Source organism: Ursus maritimus, unplaced genomic scaffold (assembly GCF_017311325.1).
Source record: "Ursus maritimus isolate PB19 unplaced genomic scaffold, ASM1731132v1 scaffold_27, whole genome shotgun sequence".
Classification (NCBI taxonomy): Eukaryota; Metazoa; Chordata; class Mammalia; order Carnivora; family Ursidae; genus Ursus; species Ursus maritimus.
This window is the reverse complement of record NW_024425230.1, coordinates 23728613-23753198: the sequence shown is the minus strand read 5'-3', so window position 1 is coordinate 23753198 and position 24586 is coordinate 23728613. Positions and strand designations below refer to the sequence as shown.

At 45.8% G+C, this 24586-nt stretch overlaps 1 protein-coding gene across 1 annotated transcript in view; it reads right to left on the bottom strand.

Moving 5' to 3' along the window:
- EFL1 (elongation factor like GTPase 1) overlaps nucleotides 1-24581 on the bottom strand; it is a 120664-nt gene extending 96083 nt beyond the window's left edge. Inside the window, exons 1-7 of the mRNA XM_040642875.1 lie at nucleotides 24442-24581; nucleotides 23545-23654; nucleotides 20627-20694; nucleotides 15603-15687; nucleotides 4801-4934; nucleotides 3482-3619; nucleotides 1806-2020 (exon numbers count right to left, since the gene is read on the bottom strand). Coding sequence (XP_040498809.1) covers nucleotides 1806-2020; nucleotides 3482-3619; nucleotides 4801-4934; nucleotides 15603-15687; nucleotides 20627-20694; nucleotides 23545-23635 — 731 coding nt within the window. The 5' untranslated portion in view covers nucleotides 23636-23654; nucleotides 24442-24581. The remainder of the gene's footprint in view (nucleotides 1-1805; nucleotides 2021-3481; nucleotides 3620-4800; nucleotides 4935-15602; nucleotides 15688-20626; nucleotides 20695-23544; nucleotides 23655-24441) is intronic.
- Nucleotides 24582-24586: the final 5 nt, after the last annotated feature.

Here is a 24586-nt window from a genome sequence, read left to right as displayed (position 1 = left end):
AAAAAAACAAAGAATGCAATTTAAAAATGGACAGAGGAACTGAAGAGACATTTTTCCAAAGACGTACAGATGGCCCAAAGACACATGAAGATGCCCAACATCACTCAGTGTCAGGGAAATGCTGATCCAGCCATAACGAGCGATCACCTTACGTTTGTCAGAATGGCCACATCGAAAAGACAAGGAATAGTAAGGGTTGGCGAGGGGATGGGAACATAACTGGGGCAGCCAGTATGGAAAACAGCATGGAGGCGCCTTGAAAAATGAAGAATAGAACCAGCATAGGATGTGATAATTCTATTTCTGGGTATTTATCTGATAAAAAAGAACTTGAAAAGATATATGTAACCCCCGGTTCACTGCAACACTATTTACAATAGCTAAGATACGGAAGCAACCTAAGTGTCCATCAAGAGATGAATGGATAAAGATGTGTATCATATATAATATATAATATATATATATAACATATATATATAATATGATCATATATATAATCTGTGGTATCTAAAAACAAAAACAGAAAAACAAAACCAAATAAAACAACCTCACAGATACAGAGAACAGACTGGTAGTTGCCAGAGGTAGAGGTGGGGGTAAAAAGGGTCAAGGGGGCCAACAGGTACACACTGACTTACAAAATAAGTAACTCAGAGAATGTCACGTACAGCACAGTGACAAAAGTTAAATATGGTACTGTATATGTGAAAGCTGCTAAGAGAGTAAATCTTCAAAGTCCTCATTACAGGAAACAAACTTGTTCTATACCAGCATACGGAAAACTACACTTATCGTGGTGGTCATTTCACAGTCTATACAGATATCGAATCGTTCTGTTGTACACTTTAAACTAATACAATGTTCTATGCCTTCAGACCTCAATGAAGAAAGAAAGAGAAAATTAAAGAAAATGAGGCAAGGACACGAAGAGACGTCTCACCTGAGGACACGCAGGACAAATGGGCACAGGAAACAATGTTCCACAGCGCTAGCGGTCAGGAAATAGCAGTTAAGACCACAATAACATAACAACACACACCTGTCAGAATGGCTAAAAGAAAGTGACACCACCAAACAGCGGTGACCATGTGGAGACACTAGATCACCCCACACTGTGGGTGGGGGTGTAAAATGGCACCCCTTCTGGAAAACAGACACAAACCCTACGACTGCCATAGGACCCAGCAAACGCACTCCCATGCATTCATCCCAGAGAAATGAGAACTTATGTTCACAGAAAAACCTATACGTGAATGTTTGTGGTAGCTTCACTCACAACAGCCCCAGACGGGGAAAAACCCAGACGTCGTCCCACGCGCAAACAGTTAATCTGTGGCACACCCACCCCAGGGAACACTGCTCAGCCACACAAAGGAACCAACTGCTGATACATGCAACAAATGAGTTACGTCTCTAGAGAATTCCACGGCCTGAAAAAAAAAAACCCATCCAGAAAATGTTACAGAATGTTTGATTCTGTTTTTATAACATTGTTGAGATGATAAATTAGGCAAATGGGAGACACCTGTGACTCCAGGGGTTAAGGGGGGCAGGGGGGCTTTATCAGGGCAACATGAAGGATCTTCACTGGGATGGACAGTAGCAACGTCAATAGTCTGGCTGTGATATCGTGCTCCAGCTCTGCAGGATGTTACCACTGGAGGGTACTGGGTAAAGGGTACAAGAGAACTCTAATCTTTCTTACAACTCTATATCAATCATTATTTCAACAATAAAAAGTTTCATTAAAGAGATCAACTATATATACAGTCCACGGAGATCGAAGGAGATCCGAACAGACTTACCCAAAGCCCCACCCATCTATTGCACTCGTAAACACCACATTGCCCTGATCCGGAGAGAAGTAGAGGTGAGAATCATCCGTGTCCTCCAAGCCAGTGCTCCAGTCATACACTTGCTCTCCTGGGTCAGAATTTGGATTCACCTGGGATTCAGTTTCTCTCTCTGCTCTTTCTTCTAGGACTTTAGAAGTAAAAAGAGTTCCTGTGAGTGCATTAATCTAGGAGAGAGGGTGAAATGGCAGAATGTCACTGGATGGTTAGCACATCCATGGTGGGGGACGCGCTATCTAGAATTGTCAGTCAGTATGGGCTCCACGGATGCAGCTGATGTTTACAACAATAATTAACGGACACGTCATCAACCCATTCCTTCCAAACCCAGCAAGACTAAATTTTAAGGCCTCCATGAGGTCATTTTATGACCCGAGGGAGTGGCATCCGCAGCACAGGGCCTGGAGTCACTAGGAACTCACAACCCCACAATCCTAGTTCACGGCCTGAGCCTGCTCCCTCGCCAGTTCTCACACCTGGACTTGTCACCACTCTCCTCAGGCCCTTTTCCTGGCTGCCCATCCTCAACTATTTCCATCCCTTATTTCCTGCCGCAGAGAGAAAATGGAACCCATTATTCAGAAACCCTGCAAGCTCCCTGGATTCCAACTGATCGGCCCGTGTCTGTCTGCAAACACCACTGGCCCCTCTCCTTCTGCCTCCCTGGTGCCCCTCCTTGTCTGGCTCCACGGGGAACTAGATCCATTGATCCACGCTTTCTCGTTGCTCTACTTTGATCATTTCCTCCCTTCAACAAACAAATATTCTCAGCTGGTCTCATCAGTGGTGCCCCACTGTCTTGAAGAAAGTCCAAACCTCCATGCATGGCACACGACGTTCTCCATAATCAGAGCCCTATATTCCCTCCTACTCCCACCTCCTGCCCATTTCCCATGGTCTCACTCTTCAGTGACAGCAAGTCACGTGCAGCTCTTTGAATGAAACGTCCTACTATGCTTTCTCTCGAGTTTACTCTTATTCCTTCTCTCCCAAATGCCCTGGCCATAACTCCCGACCTTTTTCCATCTCAAGGCTTCTGTCCTGTGACTCTTCCTAACTGTCCTCCCTCCTGACCCAGTCAGGGTGAGGCAGCCTCATTCACATTCTCCAACCACACCCACGCTTCTCACTGCTCTCCAAAGAGCTCTTTAAAGGTCTCCCCACCACAGTGCGAGATCTCTGAAGACAGGGACTCTGACCTATTGGCACATTCACACTCCCCAGCACACAGTGGACATCCCAGAATTCACTTATTCAACATACAGCTACGCAAATGTCTGCTGGGTAAATGCACAAATGGTTGGGCAAATGTCATCTAAAGGCAGGTAATAAAAAACCAAGGAGCCTCCTAATATTGCTTCGCTTTGGAACAAAAATACAGGACCTTTAACAAGAGAGCATTAAAACCTATTACCCAAGCTTTGTATGGAGGGTGCTTCCGGGGGATGGAGGGGACTCCTGAGGGGACGCCCCTCCCGCTCCCTCTGCTGTGGTATGACGACTCCAACACACAGCGATCGTGCGTGGAAAAGTTCAGAAGACGTGAATTTCTGTGACAACTTACCAGCTTCCTTACAACTCTTCCTGGAGCCCTGATTTGTAAAACACTGAAGTAAAGGATGAGATACCTGCTCTAAGATATTCTTGAGGTGAGAGTAGGCCTCCTGCGGGGTGAATTTCAGTTCCACTATCAAGCGATCGATCTTATTGATCACCAAAACCGGACGGATGTTTTCGAGCCAGGCTTGTCGCAGAACAGCTTGTGTCTGATGAAAACAGAAAGGCCAATGTAAAACTCATGATCTGAAATAACTGAAGCACATGAGAAAATCCTGATTCGTAATCAGCTCATTTCCATACTCGTGTATCACAACAGGTGCTCCCCAAACACTCATGACGTCTACACCATGGAAGGAAAGAACTACGGATAAGAAACTGCCCTTATGGAACTGACAATTCACTTAAGAAGGATAAATAAAATTATGCAGTTGACTGAATAATGAGAAAACAAACATTCATGTGGCCAACACACAGGCCGGAAAACCAGGGCATCCCCCGGAAGGCCCCACGTGCTCCTTGCTGACCACCAGCGCCCTCCTGGCATTAACCTCCGTTCTGCTCTTCTGGAGTATGGTGTACTCATGACACTTATCTTGTCAGGACAGAGACTAAGGCTGTGCTTCTCCGGCTGGGGCATCTGTGCCCTCAGGGGAGACCAGCGGGGGACATGACAGGGCAGTTACGGCACAACTTCTTGGAATTATCAAATTTCCTCCATTTGAATAATTTAAAGCTTTTACCATTCTTTTTTAAAAATATTACAACAAACAAGGTATGTTAAAAAGTGGGATACAAACGTGACAACATTTTTTGAGATAAAACATAAGGCCTCCAAACAAGTCCTTATAAGAACCGAGCTTGGAGAGCCACTCCGAGGTCCACACCCAGCACATCACCCTGGTGAACTCTTCCACCTTTGGTGCAAAGGAGAAACACTAGCTTGAGGGCATGGAGGAGAGAGAGAGAGAAGGGGTGGGGGGCAGGAGTGGGTGTGTAGGTGGGCAGAGGCATGAGCGTAGCCCGAGAAGCCAACAGAAGAGAATCTCCCGTAGGGAAGAGCGGGCTCAGTATCCTGCCATCTACCACCTCTCCCACTTCAGAATCCTCCCCAAATTCAGCATCGCCCCCACTTTGGCAGAGTCCCTCTCTGAGAGGGCATCACGGATGCTTCCAAGTACTTAAGGACACCATCCTCGTTAAGATCCCTTCCGGGCGCAGGTGACCTAACTCCATCACAGACTGGACCATTATCGAATGAAATGTAAAACCGACTTTCTGATTGTGGGTAAAACGTCTAAAATGCACAGAGCCATCGGCGGGCAGTCCCTCCCCTTCCTCCGCCTTCTTTATTTGACCAGTTACGTATTTCCACATTACGACCCACTACCTGTGGACAGACTCCTTCCACGGCATCGACCACGATGATGCACCCGTCACAAATGCGGACAGCTGTGGAGACTTCCGAGGAGAAGTCCACGTGCCCCGGAGAGTCTATCAGATTAATCAGGTACTCCTCGTTCCCTGAAATGGAATTTGAGAACACACGTTCAGTTGTGCGGGCACACGAAACCCTCCCTCAGGCGTTCTAGAATAAGAAAGGTGCTAAGAAGTGACTGAATACAGCTAAAGAAGCCAAAAAGCTCAATCAACAACCGTCGCTCCAACTGAGGAATTCCCACCGAGGGACCTATTGCCTCCAAGCAGCATCTATAGAAAATGTTGAAGGACGTTATCATTCCCCAAGTCACCACTTCCTAAGAGCTTACTGGAGCCAGGCACTGTGCTGAACACTTTCCGTGCGCTAATCACACCTCCCTGAATCCTTGCAGCACCCCTGCCAGGTACATGTTACTATTTCACTCCCCAGGTTCCAAGCTGAGACCAAAAGAAACCAATGCCAGAGCACAGAAGCTGTTCAAAGGGGCCCAAAGCAGGAAATGCAAAGACACAAATCACTTGGCCACGACTTCCCTACAAGCTCTGGGAGACCAGGGTGTGAGCCTGAGATCGAGATTCAATTCTCCAAACCTTCCAAGAGCGGTTACTATGTGCCAAGCAATGTGCTACGTGCTCACACACCGATTTTACCTCTTTAACCATCCGGACAAACAAGAGTGCTGAGCTTTCAGTCAGACGATAACCCGTGCGGAGTTGTCCCAAGCACTGAAAGTCCCACATCCCATCAAACCCCAAGTCGGTCCCACATCCCATTAACTCCTAGGTCAGTCCCACATGAGCCAGAATGGGCCACCCTAGGTTACAAAGACTTCACGCTGGAACACGATGAAGGAAACCACGCGGAATAGAAATTCATTAGATGTCTATACTCATTCCCTATTTGCTAAACCTGATACAGTTCTTGTTTTTTTTTTTAAGATTATTTATTTATTTATTTGACAAGAGAGAGCACAAGCAGGGGGAGGAGCAGGCAGAGGCAGAGAGAGAAGCAGGCTCCCAGCTGAGCAGGGAGCCTGATACGGGGCTCGATCCCAGGACCCCGGGATCATGACCTGAGCCGAAGGCAGATGCTTCACTGACTGAGCCACCCGGGTGCCCCCCAGCTCTCTTTTAAAGGCAAAACAATCACTGATCGCTCAGACTCCCCCCCACACACTACTTCTGCTCTCCCTCCTAACTCGGTGTCTTTCTACTTCTGTGTGCTCCACAGCTACTCCAGGACCCAAGGGCTAGACACTACACTGTGCAGGCCTTTCAGAGGATTTGCTCCCGTGCCATCTGAACAAGCTGACGACTCGCCTCGGGCCCTAGGTGACAGTGATACTGAGCAAAGACCACAGTAACCACAGCCAGAGCTCACGTTCGTGGACTCTGCGCCTGGCACCGTGCTAAGCATTTTGCAGACACTGGGTCGTGTTTACTAGCAACCACCCCTTGCAGAAAAACTAGGGCACAGAAACCTTAAATATCTTTCCTGAGAACATCTAACCAGAACCCGACTCTGAGGTAAACTGCTTAAGATCAAACAATTAAAAATGGTAGAATAAAAGTTCAAACCCATCTAACTCCAAAGACATACCTTTGACCACGCCACTCAAGATGGCACCAAGTTTGTCTCATGTGCCAAGTCCACTGGGGTTGAATTTCTTTTTTTTTTTTTTTTTTTTTTTAAAGATTTTATTTATTTATTCAACAGAGATAGAGACAGCCAGCGAGAGAGGGAACACAAGCAGGGGGAGTGGGCGAGGAAGAAGCAGGCTCATAGCGGAAGAGCCTGATGTGGGGCTCGATCCCGGATCGCCGGGATCACGCCCTGAGCTGAAGGCAGACACTTAACCGCTGTGCCACCCAGGCGCCCCTGGGGTTGAATTTCTAAACACTAGGTTAGGGATTCCAAAGTGCCCCGGAGCTCAGTGGGAGAAAGTGCCACCAATGAACAATGGGCTGCTTCTTACAAACCACCGCCCTTCCACACCCCATCGCCAACCTGTTCCAGGTCTTCTTGTGCAAGGTGCGTTATAAGGAATCCTGGCTCTGCTCACCCACCAGGGAAGGCTCCAACCAGACAGAGGACTGTGGATATCTCCAAAGAAAACCAAAAACATCAAAGACACAGAGCCCGGGGACAGTGGTCCCTGGGCCTCAGTGGAGCCTTTTACTGTCAGGGCTCCCAGCGCCCTTTGGGATAAGCCCATGCTCTCTACTGAATAAGCCAAATGAAAATAAGCAGCGCTAGCAGGGTCCAAGGTCCAATCAGCTCGCATCATGTCAAACAGAAGCTATGAGATTCCTAAAATCTCTCCACATTTCCCTAGCCTAACCCTTCACTTCATAGATAAACATGCCCCCAAAGGGAAGAGATGTACACAGGTCACACCAGGAGTAGCCAGCCAGAAACACACCCAGGTCATTCTAATGACCTTCGTCACTTCCTATAGAAGTCTTAGATTCCTTTATACTTTGCAGCTGGGGAAACAACACTTGCTCGCTCATTTGAAAGCCCAGACTCTAGTGTGGGAGAACTGGAAGCGCTCTCCCACCCTGCCTGACAACAGCTGGGCCTGAGACAAACTTCCAGAAGCTGTGTCTGCTGTCAGGTCCTTTACAGAATTTAAAATGCATCTACAGAGAAACTTTAGGCTTCCTACACAATAGTGCTCTTGCCTTTTACTGGGGTTACAGCCCTTTAGACAACGCCCAGAAAAACAAACATACCTACCTACCGATCCATCCTCTATCTACCCTCCCCTAATTATGCATCCAATTCCAGACCCCTTGAAATTCATATAAGGACAGCAAGTTCAGATCTCAAAGACAACAGAAAGCTAGTGACAGACTAAGTGTTTTCACCTGCAAATAGGCAAAATAAAAAACAAGACTGCATGATCAGAAACCTTTGGGAACTACAGTGGAGGGGGGTCGGGGTGAGGAAGACGCTCACAACACACACATGTACTAAAGCCCCAGAGAAGCTCTGTAGTAAAGAAGCCAGTCTGACTTCCATATGTACCTGATGGAGAGAAGGGGAGGGACCGCGGTCACTCACACGGCTGATAACTACAGAGCTCAGCACATAGCCGGTCTCTGACTTTCAGTGATTTTTTTCATCTTCACTCTTTCCAAATCACTTCAAACTAAATTTCAAAGGTAGGGACAAGAACTCCAATATCCATCAGAGAGAAAAAAAAAAAAGCCCGTAAACGCAACTCTTCTGCTGTCTTCAGCCATGCCGTGCTGTTTAAGATTTGTTCCCTGAGGGGCGCCTGGGTGGCACAGCAGTTAAGCGTCTGCCTTCGGCTCAGGGTGTGATCCCAGCATTGTGGGATCGAGCCCCACATCAGGCTCCTCTGCTATGAGCCTGCTTCTACCTCTCCCACTCCCCCTGCTTGTGTTCCCTCTCTTGCTGGCTGTCTCTATCTCTGTCGAATAAATAAATAAAATCTTAAAAAAAAAAAAAAAAAAAAGATTTGTTCCCCGAATGCCATCTACCACCGTTTGTGCTCGTGAGGGTCAAACACACACACACACACAAACTAGGTGTGATATTATTACTACTGCTGAGGGAAATTATAATTTCTAGGCACGCTAAATGACCTCCCTGATTTGTCACACGGTCCTGAAGGAGAGTAAGGGACTGACTCCTGCTCACGCATTGAGCCACACTCCCCAGGCATTCCAAAACACACCTCTTCATTTCAGGGACTGATCTCATTGGCAGCGCAACAATCCAATTTTTTTTCATGTTCCAGGCGACTGGGGAAAAGAAAAAGTTGGAAGCCCTGAAGTTCATCGTGGCAGGTATCTTGCCGGCAGTTTCTGCTCACAGGGAGTTACGGAAAATCACCCTTCCCCTGCCCATGAGTCCTCCAGGTTTAGGGTGCCACGGGTAATTGTCTCACGGAAGGTGCACATCAGTCACCAGTGCCTGCCAAAGGTCTCCTTTGTGAAGTGGAAAACTTTACATGAGGTCATGTTCAATTTCCAAAACACTGGAGATGTCCAGTGTGTCCAGCACGCACACAGAAAGCCAACAGGAGACAACATGACCTCAAACAAAGGGAGATGTCCATCACTCGTGGACGAAGATCCGTACTTCATGCAAGCGTCTCTTCTGTTTCGGAGTGTCAGGAGAATACAGTATCAGGAACACAGGAAGAGCCCGAGCCACGTGAGAACATGTTCCCTAGCACAACACTTACAGAACACGCAACACTTAGGGACGTAAGCTAGGCCCCAACTATATGGTAACCACAGGACTTTGCACAGGAAGTTCCCACAGGAAATATGACTACTAACCCTTTCTATTTTAAAACAGTATGTAAGATTATTGTAAATCAACAGATATGGTTCATTATTCCACAGAACTGTACAACACATTTTATCTCCTATTTGCCGACATGGCTAACAGGTCTCGGCAGGAGAACTGAGTGTGTCTTCATGAGAAGGCTGTAAGAAGAGGTTGTGGGTGGTTTTTCCTGATGATATAAATGTCAAAAATGACGTGGTTCAGGGAGGAGTGAGAAAACGGCCTACAAACAACTATGAATGGCAAATAATGAAGTTTTCTTGCTGCACGGCCCCATCCTCAAGTCCCCTCAGACCCTCCCGCAACATGAAATGAAGGAGACCACACATGGGCCACCTCTGACCACTCGGCCTCACTGGCTTGTGGTTTTTCCCCGAGGGCCCATCTGTGCCGGCCACTCAGTACTGGGGCCACACCCTGAACTGTGACATCACTAGGAACCTCGCCACCTTAGAAATCCTGCTACGTGGGTAGTAAATCTAGCAATTACACGTCTACACTGTCTTGACCTTTCTACTTACTGGCATTTTTGCCTATAAGGATCAAATAAGAACCAGAATAAAGAAGCCTTGTGTAAAAAAAAAAAAAAAAAAAAAAAAAGGCTGATGCTCATTTCTCGGAACGTACGTCAGGGTTCCAAACCTTGGTTGGAACCTGCTTAGAATCTGTTTACTTCAACCTGGAGGGAAGACCAAGGACTATCTTTTAGTCATTTCATGTGGGTTAAGGCGCAGGTCCCACCATCAGAGCTGCTGCAACGCACCTCTGACCAAGACTGCACAGCGGGACGTGGAGCTAGAAGGATGGTTGAGCATGTTTCCAAGATAAGACAGACTGGAGCGAGCATCCTTAAAAGCTGATGGTCAAGTGTCGGTGAAGATACAGGAGAGAAGGAACTCAACAGGAGCCAAGTCCAGAGCACGCGTCTCCCACGCTGACAGGAGACCAGCAGAAACACTAAAACCAGCCCGGGGGGAGGCGCGGTGGCCAGCAGCAGAGGGAGGTGTTCCATGTCTGTGACGCAGAAGGTAAGGATGTCTGCTGAGATTGTGCGGGAGGGGAAGAGAGGACGGCTGGGGTCGGGAAGGAGGTTTAAAAGAACACACAAGACCTGGCAGAGGGAAGTCCGTCAGCAGCCCTGAGGACCAGCCAAGACCCCAGCCCCGGAGAATAAGGAAGTGTAGCGCCAGCTCCGTCCAGGGTTACAGTTTTGCTCAGAAAAATAAGACAGAAGGCAAAGAAACAGGCCCTTGGAAGGACTGTCAGCGAGATGACCCATCTGGGCTGTAAGAGGCGGGCAGTGAATGCAGGACGCGGACGGGGCTCAAGGAGCTGGAGAACTTGATGAAGTCGAAGAACGGGTACTTCACCCCACAGGTGAGCGAGCAAGAGGATCTAAGACTGTGAGGAGGGAGTATTCCAAGCTGAAATGTCAAAGACGGGCAGTTCCAGGCGGTCCTAACATCTAGAAAGGAGCCGTGACAGCGAGTGGGTGAGAAAAGTGGAGACCTACACACCGCCGCAGTGGAGAGGCCATGCCGTCGGGAGGGCTCACTGTCAGGAATGGAGAAAGCTACCCTGGCAGATTCGGGTAAAAAGAAAATTACGAGCCAGGTGCCAACATCACTAATGAGCTCACGCCGTCCTCAGGGAGCTGACAAGGACAAGAAAGAGGAGAACGGTTAGACCGTATAAACCTCAAAAGAGAGGGGAGTTTTAAAACAAGGCTGGAAGAATGAAGTTTGAACCAGAACCAGGGAACAAAGAGAATGGCAACCCCATGTCGTAACCCAGAGACGGATGGAGCAAGGAAGAATGAGTCTAAGGAGAGCAGTGTCCTGGGAAAACAGCCAGGCCCGCGGCAGAGAAGAGAACATCAACAAAAAGACGTTGAGGATGGAGAGATGCTTGTTTACCTTGGAACGTTTTCAGAGCACGTTTTGGGAAGGAAGGCAAGAGCAGGATGTTGAAGGAGGGTGTGAACATCACAGAGAAACATGGGGAAGAGACGGCTAGAGAGGCTCCCATCTTAGGTGGTGACCAAGGACAGTAGGGATGTGGGCAATGCTAGCCACAAGAAGATGTCTGTAAGCGGCCCCAGCAACCCCTTGTGGACAGGAGGGGGCACGCCTCAGGAGCCTTCAGCCATGGTCTGGACTGACCGACCTCTGAGAGACTCCTGGTCCAAGTGAACAAGCTGGAAACGGAATCATCGGGTTCCCAGGACCACTGCCACAGGCTAACCCCTCTGTCCTTGGGAAGGTTTCTGAAACTCCCTGAACTCCACTCTGTACGTATGTACAATGAGGGCAGTATCCATCTCACGGGGTTGCTATGAGGATGACCATGAAGTCATGTGTACGAGGCACCCGGCTCAGAACCAAACCATCATGCACCCATTTACTCACACCCAGCTTCAACCGAACGCTTCAAAAAGAAAAGCGTCATCTTAAGAGAAAAAAGTCCGACCTTTAGCCAAACAAGGGACAGACGATGGAACCCCTCCCTGCTAGCCTCAGTCCCATAAATAGGACAATAACTGGGACCGCGCATTAGTGTTCACATTTCTAGGAGAGGGAAGCTACTGTGTCTCAGTAAGAAAGAACACTTCCCGGCACATGCTGGCCTGGTGTGAACGTGGGTGGCACCATTCAGTCTCCCGTTGGCCCCGTCTTCACAGATTAAGACCAGAGAGCCTGCAGAGAGCCCTGCCTGTCCTTGGCCTCCAAGCTCTGTGTGGTTGCCTCCTGGACGAACACTGAGTGTCTCACCGAACCAGGCTGTTAGCTGGCCTGTGCGCCTCACGCTACAAACCCGAAACCTGGAAGTGAAAGCCTGCTACAATTTCTTCCATGGGGTGTTTCACAAAGTTGTAAAGAAGTTGCCAATAGCTTAAAAACTGGAAGATTTTACCAAAAGCTCGATGCCAACTTTTCTTGAAAAAGCAGATCCCCACAGAGCATCAGTCAGCTGGAGGTGAATGGCATCTGCCCCCACCTGGGGGCTTGGGGGGGTATTTCAGGGATGGGTACAATTAATTCACTCTCTAGCCTGCACTGCTCGGGTAGAGGCATCCACACCGACACGTCAAGAACTAATAATACACAACTTAATAATCAGATTTAACTGCTGCTCTAAGAAGTGGTTAATGACTGGGGAAAAATTAAGTTAGACACTTACCTCACAGCTTGTGTGAATACACGCGCACGCACACACACGATTACGGCTGGATTAGATGTACAAACTGAAAACATAATGTGGTAAGACTAGGGGTGATTTTTATTTCATTCTTGTGTTTTACTGTATATTCTATAATATACTGAATTTCCTATAATATATACAGATTTGCAAATGAATTCGGAATTTTTAAAAAGATGAGTAAAAATGAACGCTTCATTTCAGAAGTTCTCCAGCAGTAATACAGGTATAGAGAATGGCTACACTGTAGCAATGGCAGCAATAAGCCTTGAGACTATCTGAAGAAAACTCCAGGAACTTCAAATTATTTGACCCATTTAAAGACATTTCTCTCATCTTTATTTCAACTCTGGATTCAAAGGAATTACATCCCCTTAGGATTTTTTTAATAGAATGTACAATGAATAGTATTTCCTAACTCTTTAAATAACTAGATAAATGGATGGTATCCTTGTGGGAAGGACAAAGAGAGGTAAGACACAGGGAAATAACAAGGTTTAACAATATGGTCCCAACATTTGTAGCAAATTTTGGTCACAAAGGTAAAGATGAGACACTCCATTTTCTCAAGGAAGAAGTGTGTCCCTGGAAAATGCTAAGTATCACCTTCTACAATATACCTGGGTTTTCCACACCATTTCTGTAACATACCTGGGTTTTGTAAGCATGTTTAATTTAAACTAGAAAAATACCCTCTCTTTCAATCGAAGTAAGGATTTGAAAAAATTTTTGAAAGCCAGTGAAATCAAGAGTCAGAATCAGAAAGGATTTGATTAACACTTAGTGCAGAGATTCTTAATGAAGAGGATAGTGGAAGGGGGTGGGAAGGAGGGGAAGACACAGGGAACTAAAAATCTCCTGTGGAGTTTCTTCAACCAACAGGTCTCCCTCCTGCGGGAGGAGGTCCCCTTCAGACTGTCCCACCTTCACAGTGGGAATGCCCTCTGGCAGAGAATCAGTACTGAGATACAGATAAGAGCATCATCTTATCTCGGAGGCCTTTGGACAACACGTGCCTCACTCAACACCCCCAACTTCTACCCCCATTTAATACGTGGGGGAAAGAAGGCTCTGCACCGGTCGTCCAGCAGTTCCCCCATTTAATACGCGGGGGAAAGAAGGTTCTGCACTGGTCGTCCGGTGTGGAAACTGCCTCCACCCAAACCCCCTCTAGGCAGTCATGCTCACAGAGAGACACACTCGATACTCTGTGACTCCACTCCAACCACCACTCACAGACCAGGAGGTGACCGTCCAACCCAAGCGTGGCCAATCCATGGGTGTAACCTCTGCCAGGGCCCGGCATAAAAAGATAAGCTGGGCCACACCTTGTTCCTGAGAACGTGTGATCAGAAACATATGATAGAGCAGCAGTAAGCAGTGGAAATAGGGTAAAAAAACATACAGGAGTGGAGATGAGAGGCCAGGGCAAAGTGAGTTCACGAAGATGGGGACACTAAGAGTAGGCAAAAGCTACGAAATAGAGAAAAGACAGGGTAACAGAGACAAAGACAGAGAATGAGACCCACGGATAAGAGTGGAGTTCCAGAGAGAAGATCCACTAACTTGTACTGACGGTCTCGAGGGCCATCTTGGATCCAGAATCAACGGCTCCAATTTCTACGAGATGTCACTCAATGAAGCTCCTATTTTCTTGGTTTTCACGAATACTGTCTCCAGTATCATATTACACCTATTCTTTCAATAAGCCATCCCACCCCAGCACCAGCGAGCTCAAGTCTGGATTCTGCGCAGTCAAGAAAACAGCATATCTAAAACAATGTGAGAGCGAGGTGCCCAGGGTCAGAGGTCAACAAAGCAGAGGGTAGACCAAAGCTGGGTCCTATAGCCATTCTCCTTCAATGCTATGCCAGAGAGACAAGTGAACTGGAATGGGTGTTATGCGATACAAAGTAAACCTTAATAAAATGGTTAAAAACCAGGGTGGCAGAACCGGAGACAAAATTCAGAGGCAACAACTAAAACTGACAACTAGAGGAATCGTCAAATAAAAACGGACTAATGGTATAAGCATGGAAAGGAAAGCTACAAATCTCTTGAAAAATAAGGGGAGATGATAAATAAACTAAGCACTGACCCATGCCACACGAGGAGGACACAGCCTTTAAAATGTCAGATGGAGTCATTACTTTAAATGTTAAACACTCGGAATTCATTAAGAATACCTAAGAGCTTCAAAACTGGCTTAGTACAAAAATATTTTGCAGACTGACGTCAAAGGGAATAGAGTCGTGCCTCACGCAGAAGGTCCCCTGGTGCCAGTGCCAGACAGGACACTGTGAGAGATGAACCACAGATCAGTCACTTAGGGAAATGAAATACATCTTTATTATTTTCTTCTAATTATAAAAATACATATTTTGTGTTAAAATTTCCAAATAGTACAAAAATAAATATTTTAGAAAATCTTAAGTTTCACACAACTCAGTCCCTGGAGATAACTGGTGTTAAGGTTTTAGTGTGTATCCTTCCAGACATCTCTATCTACACACATATTTTATTACCAAAACACACTCTTATCGTACAAGTATTTACTCTGCCACTTGCTTTTTGTCTCAACATATTTTTCCTGTATTATCACATATAGATCAAACAGGCATCTGAACAGCCGCCTGTTTTCACAGAAAGGATGTATCAGTGTACTTGACCGTTTTCCAAAGACAGACATAAAGGCTGTTGGCTTTTTTTTTTTTAACTAATACAAACTTTCTGGTGAACATCACTGAATACATATCTCACATACTTGTAAGACTACTTCTGCCACGTAAATCCCTGCAAGTATTACTGTTAAAATGACATCCTGATTTGCGGACAGCAAGCTGAAATGATCATGGCAACCCAATTAAGTAAGATTCTAAATCCAACACAGAGGCCATAGGACAGAATGAGGATCCAGCCAGGAAATGGAACACTAAGGCTGAGCCAGCCAAGTCCTGAGACTCTTGACCATTCTTGTGAAGAAATCCATACAATCGCCTGGGTGCATGGGGGGACAGGTGTGAACTGCCCATTCTTCCGCCCTCAAGCCAGTCAGAGGTCCCCATCTGCATCCAAGGCTGGACAGCCTGTCTCTGACAACCTCATCTGGAGGCCAGAATGAAGTGTGTGGAATAGAAAGCAAAGAAACTGAGGCATACAATTAATTCAGAAAGAGAAAGAAGGACACTGAAGATACAAAACTATTTTTCTTTAAAACACAGATTTACCTTTTGCATAATGTAGTGAAATGGCACTGGATTTCATAGTGATCCCTCGAACCTGTTCATCTTCTCTGCTGTCCATGTACCTTAACTGTAAAAATACATCATATGCATCCTTACTTCCCAATGAATTAAAATCTTAACATTGAAATGAACCAAGTCGGACTTCTGCTTTAAACACATAATTTTTAAACTAAAAGCCTTCCATATTTTTACAAGTGGGGAAGGGTTGGAGAACTTGCTGAATGTATTCCAATACCACACAGCCTCCCCAGAGTGCTGCTCATTCACACTCGGGCCGTGAATGACCAGGTACTCCAGGAACAAGTCACAGAAGTAGTATGTGGGGGATTCCTTCATTGCACATCCAGAACAGAGCCTGCCTTTCCCTACTTACAGGCTGTTTGACAAAGTCCAAGCAAAGACTGAAACAGAAGGTCTCTAGAAGCATGAGGAGCCTTCACTCCTTTCCCCAAATTTGTGGATTTTAAACATGTTTTTAAAAAAAGAATGGTATGGTGGAAGATATTTCTAACATGACCAGTTAGCTGATGGCTTTCATCAGTGTAATGCCACAAACAAGGGCCCACACCTCATTCTCCGGGCTCCACAGCACGTCGACACTGACACGGCCTCACTTACTGAGCAACCACTCCTCTGCACCCCTTCAGCCCTGCGTGCCTCACTAACTTCCTCCCTCTCCAGGACCGCTGTCCCTTGCCCTGCTTTACTTCTCTCCACTGTGTCTCCTTTGAAAAATTCTTCACTTTTACACTGACTTACTCCTTTCATTCAAATGCTTGAGGAATAACTGATTGACGTGGGTATGCCACATGGACTCATCCCACATCAACTCCTTAATCTGCCGACAGCCTTCCATTCCCGCAGCTCTGGCAAAACCGAACTCCTAAAAGCTACAGTGACCTCTGGCCAAACACAATCACCCTGTCTAACCTTCCATCTTCCTGATTTCAGTGTGGCATCAGACAGACAGAGCTACTGACCCTTGCATGCAGGTGTGCACACACACACATGTGAGATTCTTCTAAGAGTCTGCAATCTCCTAGCTCCCTTAGCTCTCCTGAGATGGTACTGCTGGCTCCCCTTCACCTCTCTGATCTCTGAGGCCCTCCTCCAAAGTCTCAGCCCCTGGTTATTCTTCTACACGTGTGTTTTTTTAAGCACTGATTTGAAACAAAACATACACAGTGAAAAGAATAGCAATACAATGAACACCTGTGTGTGTGTGCCATCCTATTTAAGAAAGAAAAAAAAGATTATGTTACTTTTGACGGACCACCTGGGCCCCTGGCTCAGAGGTAACTACTATCCTAAATTTTACCTTGTTCATTCACTTGCTTTCTTTATAACTTTTAAAAATGAGTGTACCACTAAGCAACTTATCATTCAGCGTTGCGGGTTTTAGGCCTTATACAAATGGACTCATACTCTATATACACACATATGCACCCACATACATATGTGGTACTGTCACTTTATCTCTGATCACTATCATATTTCTGAGATTCGGCCATACTGACGGACAGAGTCATCATTCATTCATTTCCATTACTGTAGGATTCCACTACACAAAGCCACTGCACCTTATTCATCCATGCTGTTTGTCACGGGACAGGTGGACGGATTCTAGTTTTTTAAACTATCACTGAGCTGTCATTAACAGTTGCATGTCTGTCTCTTGGTAGATTACCTAGAAGTGGAATTTCTGAGTTATTAAATGCACACATCTTCAACGTTACTAGCAACTTCCACATTGTTTTCCAAAGAGACAGAACTATTCCGCACTCTGAAGAGTGGATCAGAGGCTCCTCTGCTCCGCCACCCCAGCAACACTCAAAATGGTCAGGCTATTTTTAAATCAGATGGATGATAATATTTTTCTAATTTACATCGCTCCGATTATCAGTGAGGCTGAGTATCCTTCTCTGAGTTTACTGTTTCTTATTCAAGATGTTTGTCCATCTTTTTAACGGTTATATTACAGATTTGTGCTATTTTGGATAACAGATATTTATAGTCTCTGCATATTAGACCTTTGTCAATTATGTGTCGTTATTTCCCCCCAGGTACCAGGCTTGTCTTTTCAACTTTCTTCACGGTGCATCCTGAAAAGCACATGTTCTTAGTTGTAATGTAGTTGAGTTGATCAAACTTACATAATGCTATGTACTTCTATGTCTTATATAAGAAATCTTCTCTTAAAGATCATAAAAGTATCGTCCTATATTATTTTCTCCAAGTTTCATAATCTTGCTCCTCACATACAAGTATTTTAATTACGTGCTGATCTGTGTGTGCAGTGTTAGTTAGAGGTCTTTATTTATTTTCCACATAGATACCAACTGTCCAAGGACAACGTATGGAGAGGCTCATCTTTTCCCTACAGATCAGAAATGCCAGCTCTGTGATAAATGAGGATCCCTGTTTCTAGGCCTGCTATTCTGGGCCATCGGTCAATTATCCCTCAGCCAACTGCAAACCGCAAGCTATCGTAGATTCATAGTAAATCCTGCTATCCGGTAAGACACACTGCACGTCCGACTCTTCTTCAGACATGTCTTTGCAGAGTTCTGCGTGATTTTAGAATCAGCGTATCAAATTCAAATTTTAAAAAAGCTTGAAATTTTTACAAGAACTGCTTATAGATCAACATGAAAAAAACTGTCATTTTAAAAATTGTGAGCATGCTGTAGCTCCCCGTGTATTTATATTTTCCCCAATGTCTCACAGGTACATTTTTAATGCTATAAAAGTGCCATATTTTCTGCTTATTGCTCATGTACACTCTTTTCAATGACTTTTGTACCCTGAAGCCTGCTAAATTCTTATTAATATCCTAGTACTTTATCTGTACACTTTTCTGAGATCTTTACGAAGTCGTACCACCCTTTCTAAAACTCTTCTTTTTCGTTTTTGCTTTGTTGTTACAGCAGAGCCTCCAAGGCAGTGGACAGCAGAAGCTGTAACACAATGAGCAAAAGGGAGAAATAGCTGCCCTTGCCTTATTCCTAACTATAAATGCAAAAATGTCAACACTGCATTATTAAGGATGCAGGATTTTTTGGTAAATATTCCATATCAGATTGCGGAAGTTCCCTCTATGCCTACTTCACTATCAAAAAGGATGTTGAATTCTACTATGTGTTTTCTGCATCTACTGAAATGATCATGACTGTCCTACCTCTGATCTGTTAATATGGTGAAATGACATGTTAAACCAATCTTGAATTCTTTGCGATAAACTCTATTTAGCTATGAAAAACTAGCTCTTTATACAATTCCAGATTCTGTCTCTTAATAATGATTATAACTTTTGCATCTACCATCACACGGCTGTCAAGGGATTGTCCCACCCTGTATTAACACCCTTGCTAACTTCGGGGAGCCAGGTAAGGAGCTGGAGAGTATTCCCTGCTTCTTCCCTCCTGTGCTTTGGAATGGATGAGGAGAACTGAAATCATTTGTCACCTGAATATATGGTAGCAGGAGAGAGTTAAACCATCTGGACTTTGTGGAAATCCCGTTTCTCGAATGACTGTTTCCTCTTTCTTCCTGACCTCACTGCGGTTGAATCCCAGCTCTCCGTCTCTAAGCCTGTTGTTGGGCTGTCATTTCCCACTAGCACCTTTGCCATCCCTGCAGCACTTTCTTTCCCAGCAGCTTGCACTTCTTCCTCCTTGCCTTTCTTCTTGATCAATTTTGCTAGATATTTACCACTCATGTTAAAAGATGACCAGAAATTGTCTGTATTGCTAATATTTTTTAATAGACTATCTTTCTGGGAAAATTTAAGCTCACAGAACAACTGATCAGAGAGTACAGAGGCTCTCAAACACCACCCCCAACAAACTACACGCAGTTTCCCTATTATTTATCCATACCTTGTGTTGGTGCTGGCGCAGTACACGTTACACTTAATGAACCCATATCGATACATCATTACGAACTGAAATCCCTAGTTCACGTTAGGGCTCACTTCACATGTGTAATGACCTATGCCCACCTCTACTGTATCATAGGTGTTGGCCACATCAATCTTTCCCAAGAACTGACTTTGGCTTCATCGATCTTTTCTATAAAATGTTTGTTTTCTGCTTTGTTTACGTGTGCTTTATTATTTCCTTCCATCTACTTACTTTAGGGCTATTGCCCTATTCAAACTTCTCAGGTGGAGAAAACACAAGCAGTTCCTTATCTCGCCTGGCCCGGTTTCCTTGGTCCCTCCACATGGCACCTCAGGCCAGTCCCCACGCCACCTGCCTCCAATGTCTGATTCTGATACCAGTCTCCTACAGCTACTTTCTATTCATTTCTGCTTCTCTACCTCCTCTCCTCTCTGTTCCCAGTCACCTGACGGATTCTGCTGACTGTGTCCTAAATTCATGAAGGGAAGGAACATCCTCATTTCTCTACTGCCAGTAACTTATTCCACGTCCTTTCACTCACAGCTGGAAATAAACATCTCTTTAATTTCATTTCCTAAAACACTATTTTCATCATGACACTCACACTTCGGAAGCCCTCTTTGGTACTCAAGTTAGCCGTCAAGTTTTTCTATGATCCAATACATTCTCTCCACCAGCGCTTTTTCCTGTCTGGTAAATTCTAGGCAAATGTTCCACTCAAATCAAGCACAACACACAAATTATCCTTGATCCCCATTATCCACCTTATCCCCCCACCTGACAGTTTCCCCACCTTCTCTTCAAACCACACAGCTCATCCCCATGAAGAATCTCATCCTCTGAGGAATCTTCCACAATTGTGCCAGGCTATCATTGGACTTGTTGCAAAAACTCATTTTTGCATTTATAAAATATTCATATAAAGCAATATAAAAATAACTTTTTCTCAACATCTGTTTTATCTTGCTAAATAGATTAGTAACTAGCTTCTTAGACACACAAACTGTACTTCACACTTTTTTAGGATCTCTAAGAACACATGACATTGCAGACAGCTAATACTTATTGAAAGGCAACAAGTATTTATCAAGTAGAACAACTTACCTTGCCTGCCAGGCGGCTGGAGATGATTCCATTGCTAGATATAAGACAGTCAGCCAGCGTAGTTTTTCCTGTTAAAATAACAATATTAATTCAAATCTATTTCTTTTTCTAAACAGGAAGAGAGATGTACTGCACAGTTAACTTTTGACCATGAGAACGGGTTTTGCAAAGATTTCCTATTGACCTATACAGAGTGAAGCCAGACCTAATGAGCATTTAGACTTCTGAACAGAATACCATCTAGAAGGACACAGAATCTACTGCTCAAAGAGCTGTAATTTCTATTTCCACCCCAAGGGATCTCATCACCCTCTCCTGAAAAGCTGTCGAGTGATTTTTTTCCCCCAGCCGAGAACTTTTTTTTAACAGAGGCATCATGTACAGAGTCAAATGCAGACTCCTAGGTGATGAGATAAACCATCATGCCAATGAAAACACAGAACATCTGATAAACGTTTACACAGCTAGTAAAATCTGTCCTCCGAGAATTTGACCTAGTTCATCCAATTCTTAATCATCTGATATCCATAACAGTGACCATGCTATTAACTTACACTCTTGATAGCTTAGAATGACAAAAGGAGAGTAGAGCACTCATTTTTGTCTCTGAATGGCATACTGGGTAAAGCACCACCAAGAAACAGAACGTAATCTTCTGCCATATTTTCCCAGGTATGGCCTTGGGTGGTATTTGTCAGTTAAACCGTCTTAAGAAAATACTTACTTAGCAAGAAATTCAGGAAATTTACCCTTAGCTCCTACTGTGAGGGTATCAGCTACACTGCAGCTACTCCCAGAGTTACCTAGACTCTAAATCTAAAGCTAGGGAGTTACTATGTAATAAAACTCACAGTTTCATACAAGGTTTTATGAAAGCTACACAATTTGAAGTGGCAGATAACTTTGTTTGAAGAGTGCTGCTTATATAGTTACTGCAGCTGGACTGATGTAGCAAAAGGAGGGTCTTTTCTTTAAGACAAACGTCAGCAAAGCTCTGGAATCTCTAATAGTACAAATCAGAAAGCAATCACGGGAGCACTGAAGAGCTTTAATAACATGTCGTCCACTTGGCATGGACATCTTGTGTGTCCACACCATCCTAGGGCATCACTTCCCTTCGATCTATTGGAGTAGAAGTGATTCTCAGTATGGCAAGCATGTACCCCCTGGAGTGTTAAGTGCCCAGAAAGCACTCTCTTTCAGCATTCTGGCTGTATCCCTAGGACCAGACGCCACGTGATTTAATTCACAGAGCAAAAGAACAAATACTTTTGCCAAACTTCATGTCCTCAAAATGTGAGCAAAGTCATTATAAAAACTCAAGGGGGCAGAGGGTCAGTGATGGATCTGTACATACCACTCCCTCTTAGCTGGCTTCATGACACAATGATCCACCCCCTCTCCTCCTCGAAGTTCCCCCACTCCTGCCCTTTGGCTACTACCTCAGTGGCAACAGCCACCTCACTAACTTCTCATCTGCCTTTTAGTGCACATGTACCTGTCCACCATACTCACCTTTCTAACGTGATTACAACACCCTTGCTTTGTTTTCGTCTCCCGATGGCTCCCTACTACCTAACAATAAATGTTAATGATCATCCTCACAGTAAAGCATGTACCAGCCAAGGGCTTGTCATTATCACCTCACTTAATCCCCACAACCATGTAAGGTAGGTAAGATCTTCATCCCAGTCTAGACATTGCATACTGAGGCTCAGAAAGGCGAAGTGACTTGAAATGGAGTTTGAACTTAGGCTGTCCAACTCCAGGGCTGGAGCCTTTAACCCTGACCCTCGTGCCCAGCTAGCAAGAAGGGCTCTATGAGCTATGACCCGGCCAGCCTCTTCACCCTCATGATGGTAAAGAGATCTCACTTCACATACCAATTCCTATCACCTTGCTGTGGCTACCTCAGCTAAGAAGGAGTTTGAAATTCAGAGCAGGAAGCGATGCAATGGTGTAAGAGCAGTGTCCGTCAGAAGCACACATAGTGTCCATTAGCTATCCGCCCCCCCCATGTCCTGTGCTTCCATCACACACATTTCTTTCTTCCCCACTGATGCTAGTCCCACTTGGAATGTGTGTCCCATCTGCCAGCTTATGTCTCCCTTTAAGGATCGCCTTTAATACTAAATATAGCATAGCATGAAGCCTCTTATTCACCCACCCCTGCCTTCCATATGAGCCACCCCTCAGAGTCCACCGTTTGCCCCTCATCTTGTACTGCTTCAACCCCCAAATCTCCTCTAGAGTTCCACTGCTGCCCTATTCATAAGCTCCTACCTTCTGACATACGTAGCGAAATAATTTGAATTTAACAAATGTTCAGTAAATACCTGAGGAGTTAAATAGAATCATATAACACAGGCTCTGAAGACATTACGTCGAGACTACTGGCCTTTTTAAACTCATCTCAAAAATGTTCATTTTAACAAATACTCAAGTTCTCATTAAAAAAAGCAATGACCCAGGAGTGCCTGGGTGGCTGTCAGCTGAACATCCAACTCTTGGTTTCAGTTCTGGTCATGATCTCAGGGTCATGGGATTGAGCCTGCCACTGCAGCCAGAACAGGGATGGGAATTCCCGCTCAGTAGGGAGTCTGCTTGAGATTCTCACTCTCTCCCTCTCCCCTTGCTCCCCTGCTCACTCGCGCTCTCAAATAAATAATAAATAAAATCTTTAAAAAATAAAATTAAAAATTTAAAAACAATGAAATACACCATACAGAAGAATGCTAATCACTAGTTAGCCATGTTCATTTCAAATGCTTTATGGCAACCATCTCTAATATTAAACTTCTAAAGACATGCTTCTTAGCAAGCATCAGTCTCAACTGCCCACAGCGTCACTCTGCTGAAATATGTGGAGACACACCCCCTTAATTACTGAAAATAAGCCATTTAGAAAGGATTCTTACCATGGTCAACGTGAGCCAAAACGCAGATGTTCCGGATGTTAGCAGTGTTTTTCTGCAGGTGAATCATCTTATCCAAACTATTGAGCACCATGGTCCCTTATTTCCTATGACTAAAAATTAGGCATGTATCACACACGGCACAAGCGCTAAAGATTAGAGACTAACATTTTTTTTTTCCCTGTAATATGGGGAGCTGACAGGACTTGTCAGGTCCCTTAAGCTAAGAACCCAGTGAACGTCTGCTGAAGGGGACACACCCACCCAGGCCTAAGTCCAGTCTGAGCACTGGAGCGGACGCCACAGCACGCCTGTATCATGCAGCTGGCTCACCCTCCGGGACTGGACCACCGCGAGGCATCCCGCAGCTTGCCGGGCGGGGACATGAGTAACTGCCGCCAGACAGGCCTTACCGGACAACTGTCTCCCGTGTAGGAAGGGTCGTCTGTGGGACGGAGGGAAGACGCTGACACCTCTCCCTTCCGCTCCTCGATCTTTCCCCACGCTCCTCATTCTGGCATTCGTGCTCGCGCTCACCCGAGACCAAACTCCCGGCTCCACCACCGCCCACGGAGCCCGAATAAAGTTTCAGCTCACACGCTTCCTAACCAAGCAGGTGCACTACAGGGCTTTAGAAAGGAAGGAAAGCCCCTACCGCACAGTCCTTTCCCCTTCCTGAGGCCCCGCATTCGCTGTCTCCAGGCTCGCGCGTCCACACACAGAGGCGGCGGTCCCCTGCTCCCGGGTGGACCCGACGGCTCCGGGCTGCGGCCGCTCCCAGCCCCGGCTCGCCCCGGCCCCCGGCCCCCGACACCCCCGGCCCGCCGGCGACCTGAGTCCCTGCCACCGCCCGCAGCCTGCCGAGGAGGACGCCATCCGCCGGCGCGGGCCCGCACTCACCGGCTGCGGCCGGCCCGCCTGTCCAGCTCAGTCCCGCTCAGTCCCGCTCGGCCCCGCTCGGCCCCGCTCAGCTTCGCTCAGCCCCTCGATCCGCCACACCACATGCGTCGCAGGCGCTGACTGCCCTGCGGTCCCGGACGCGCGC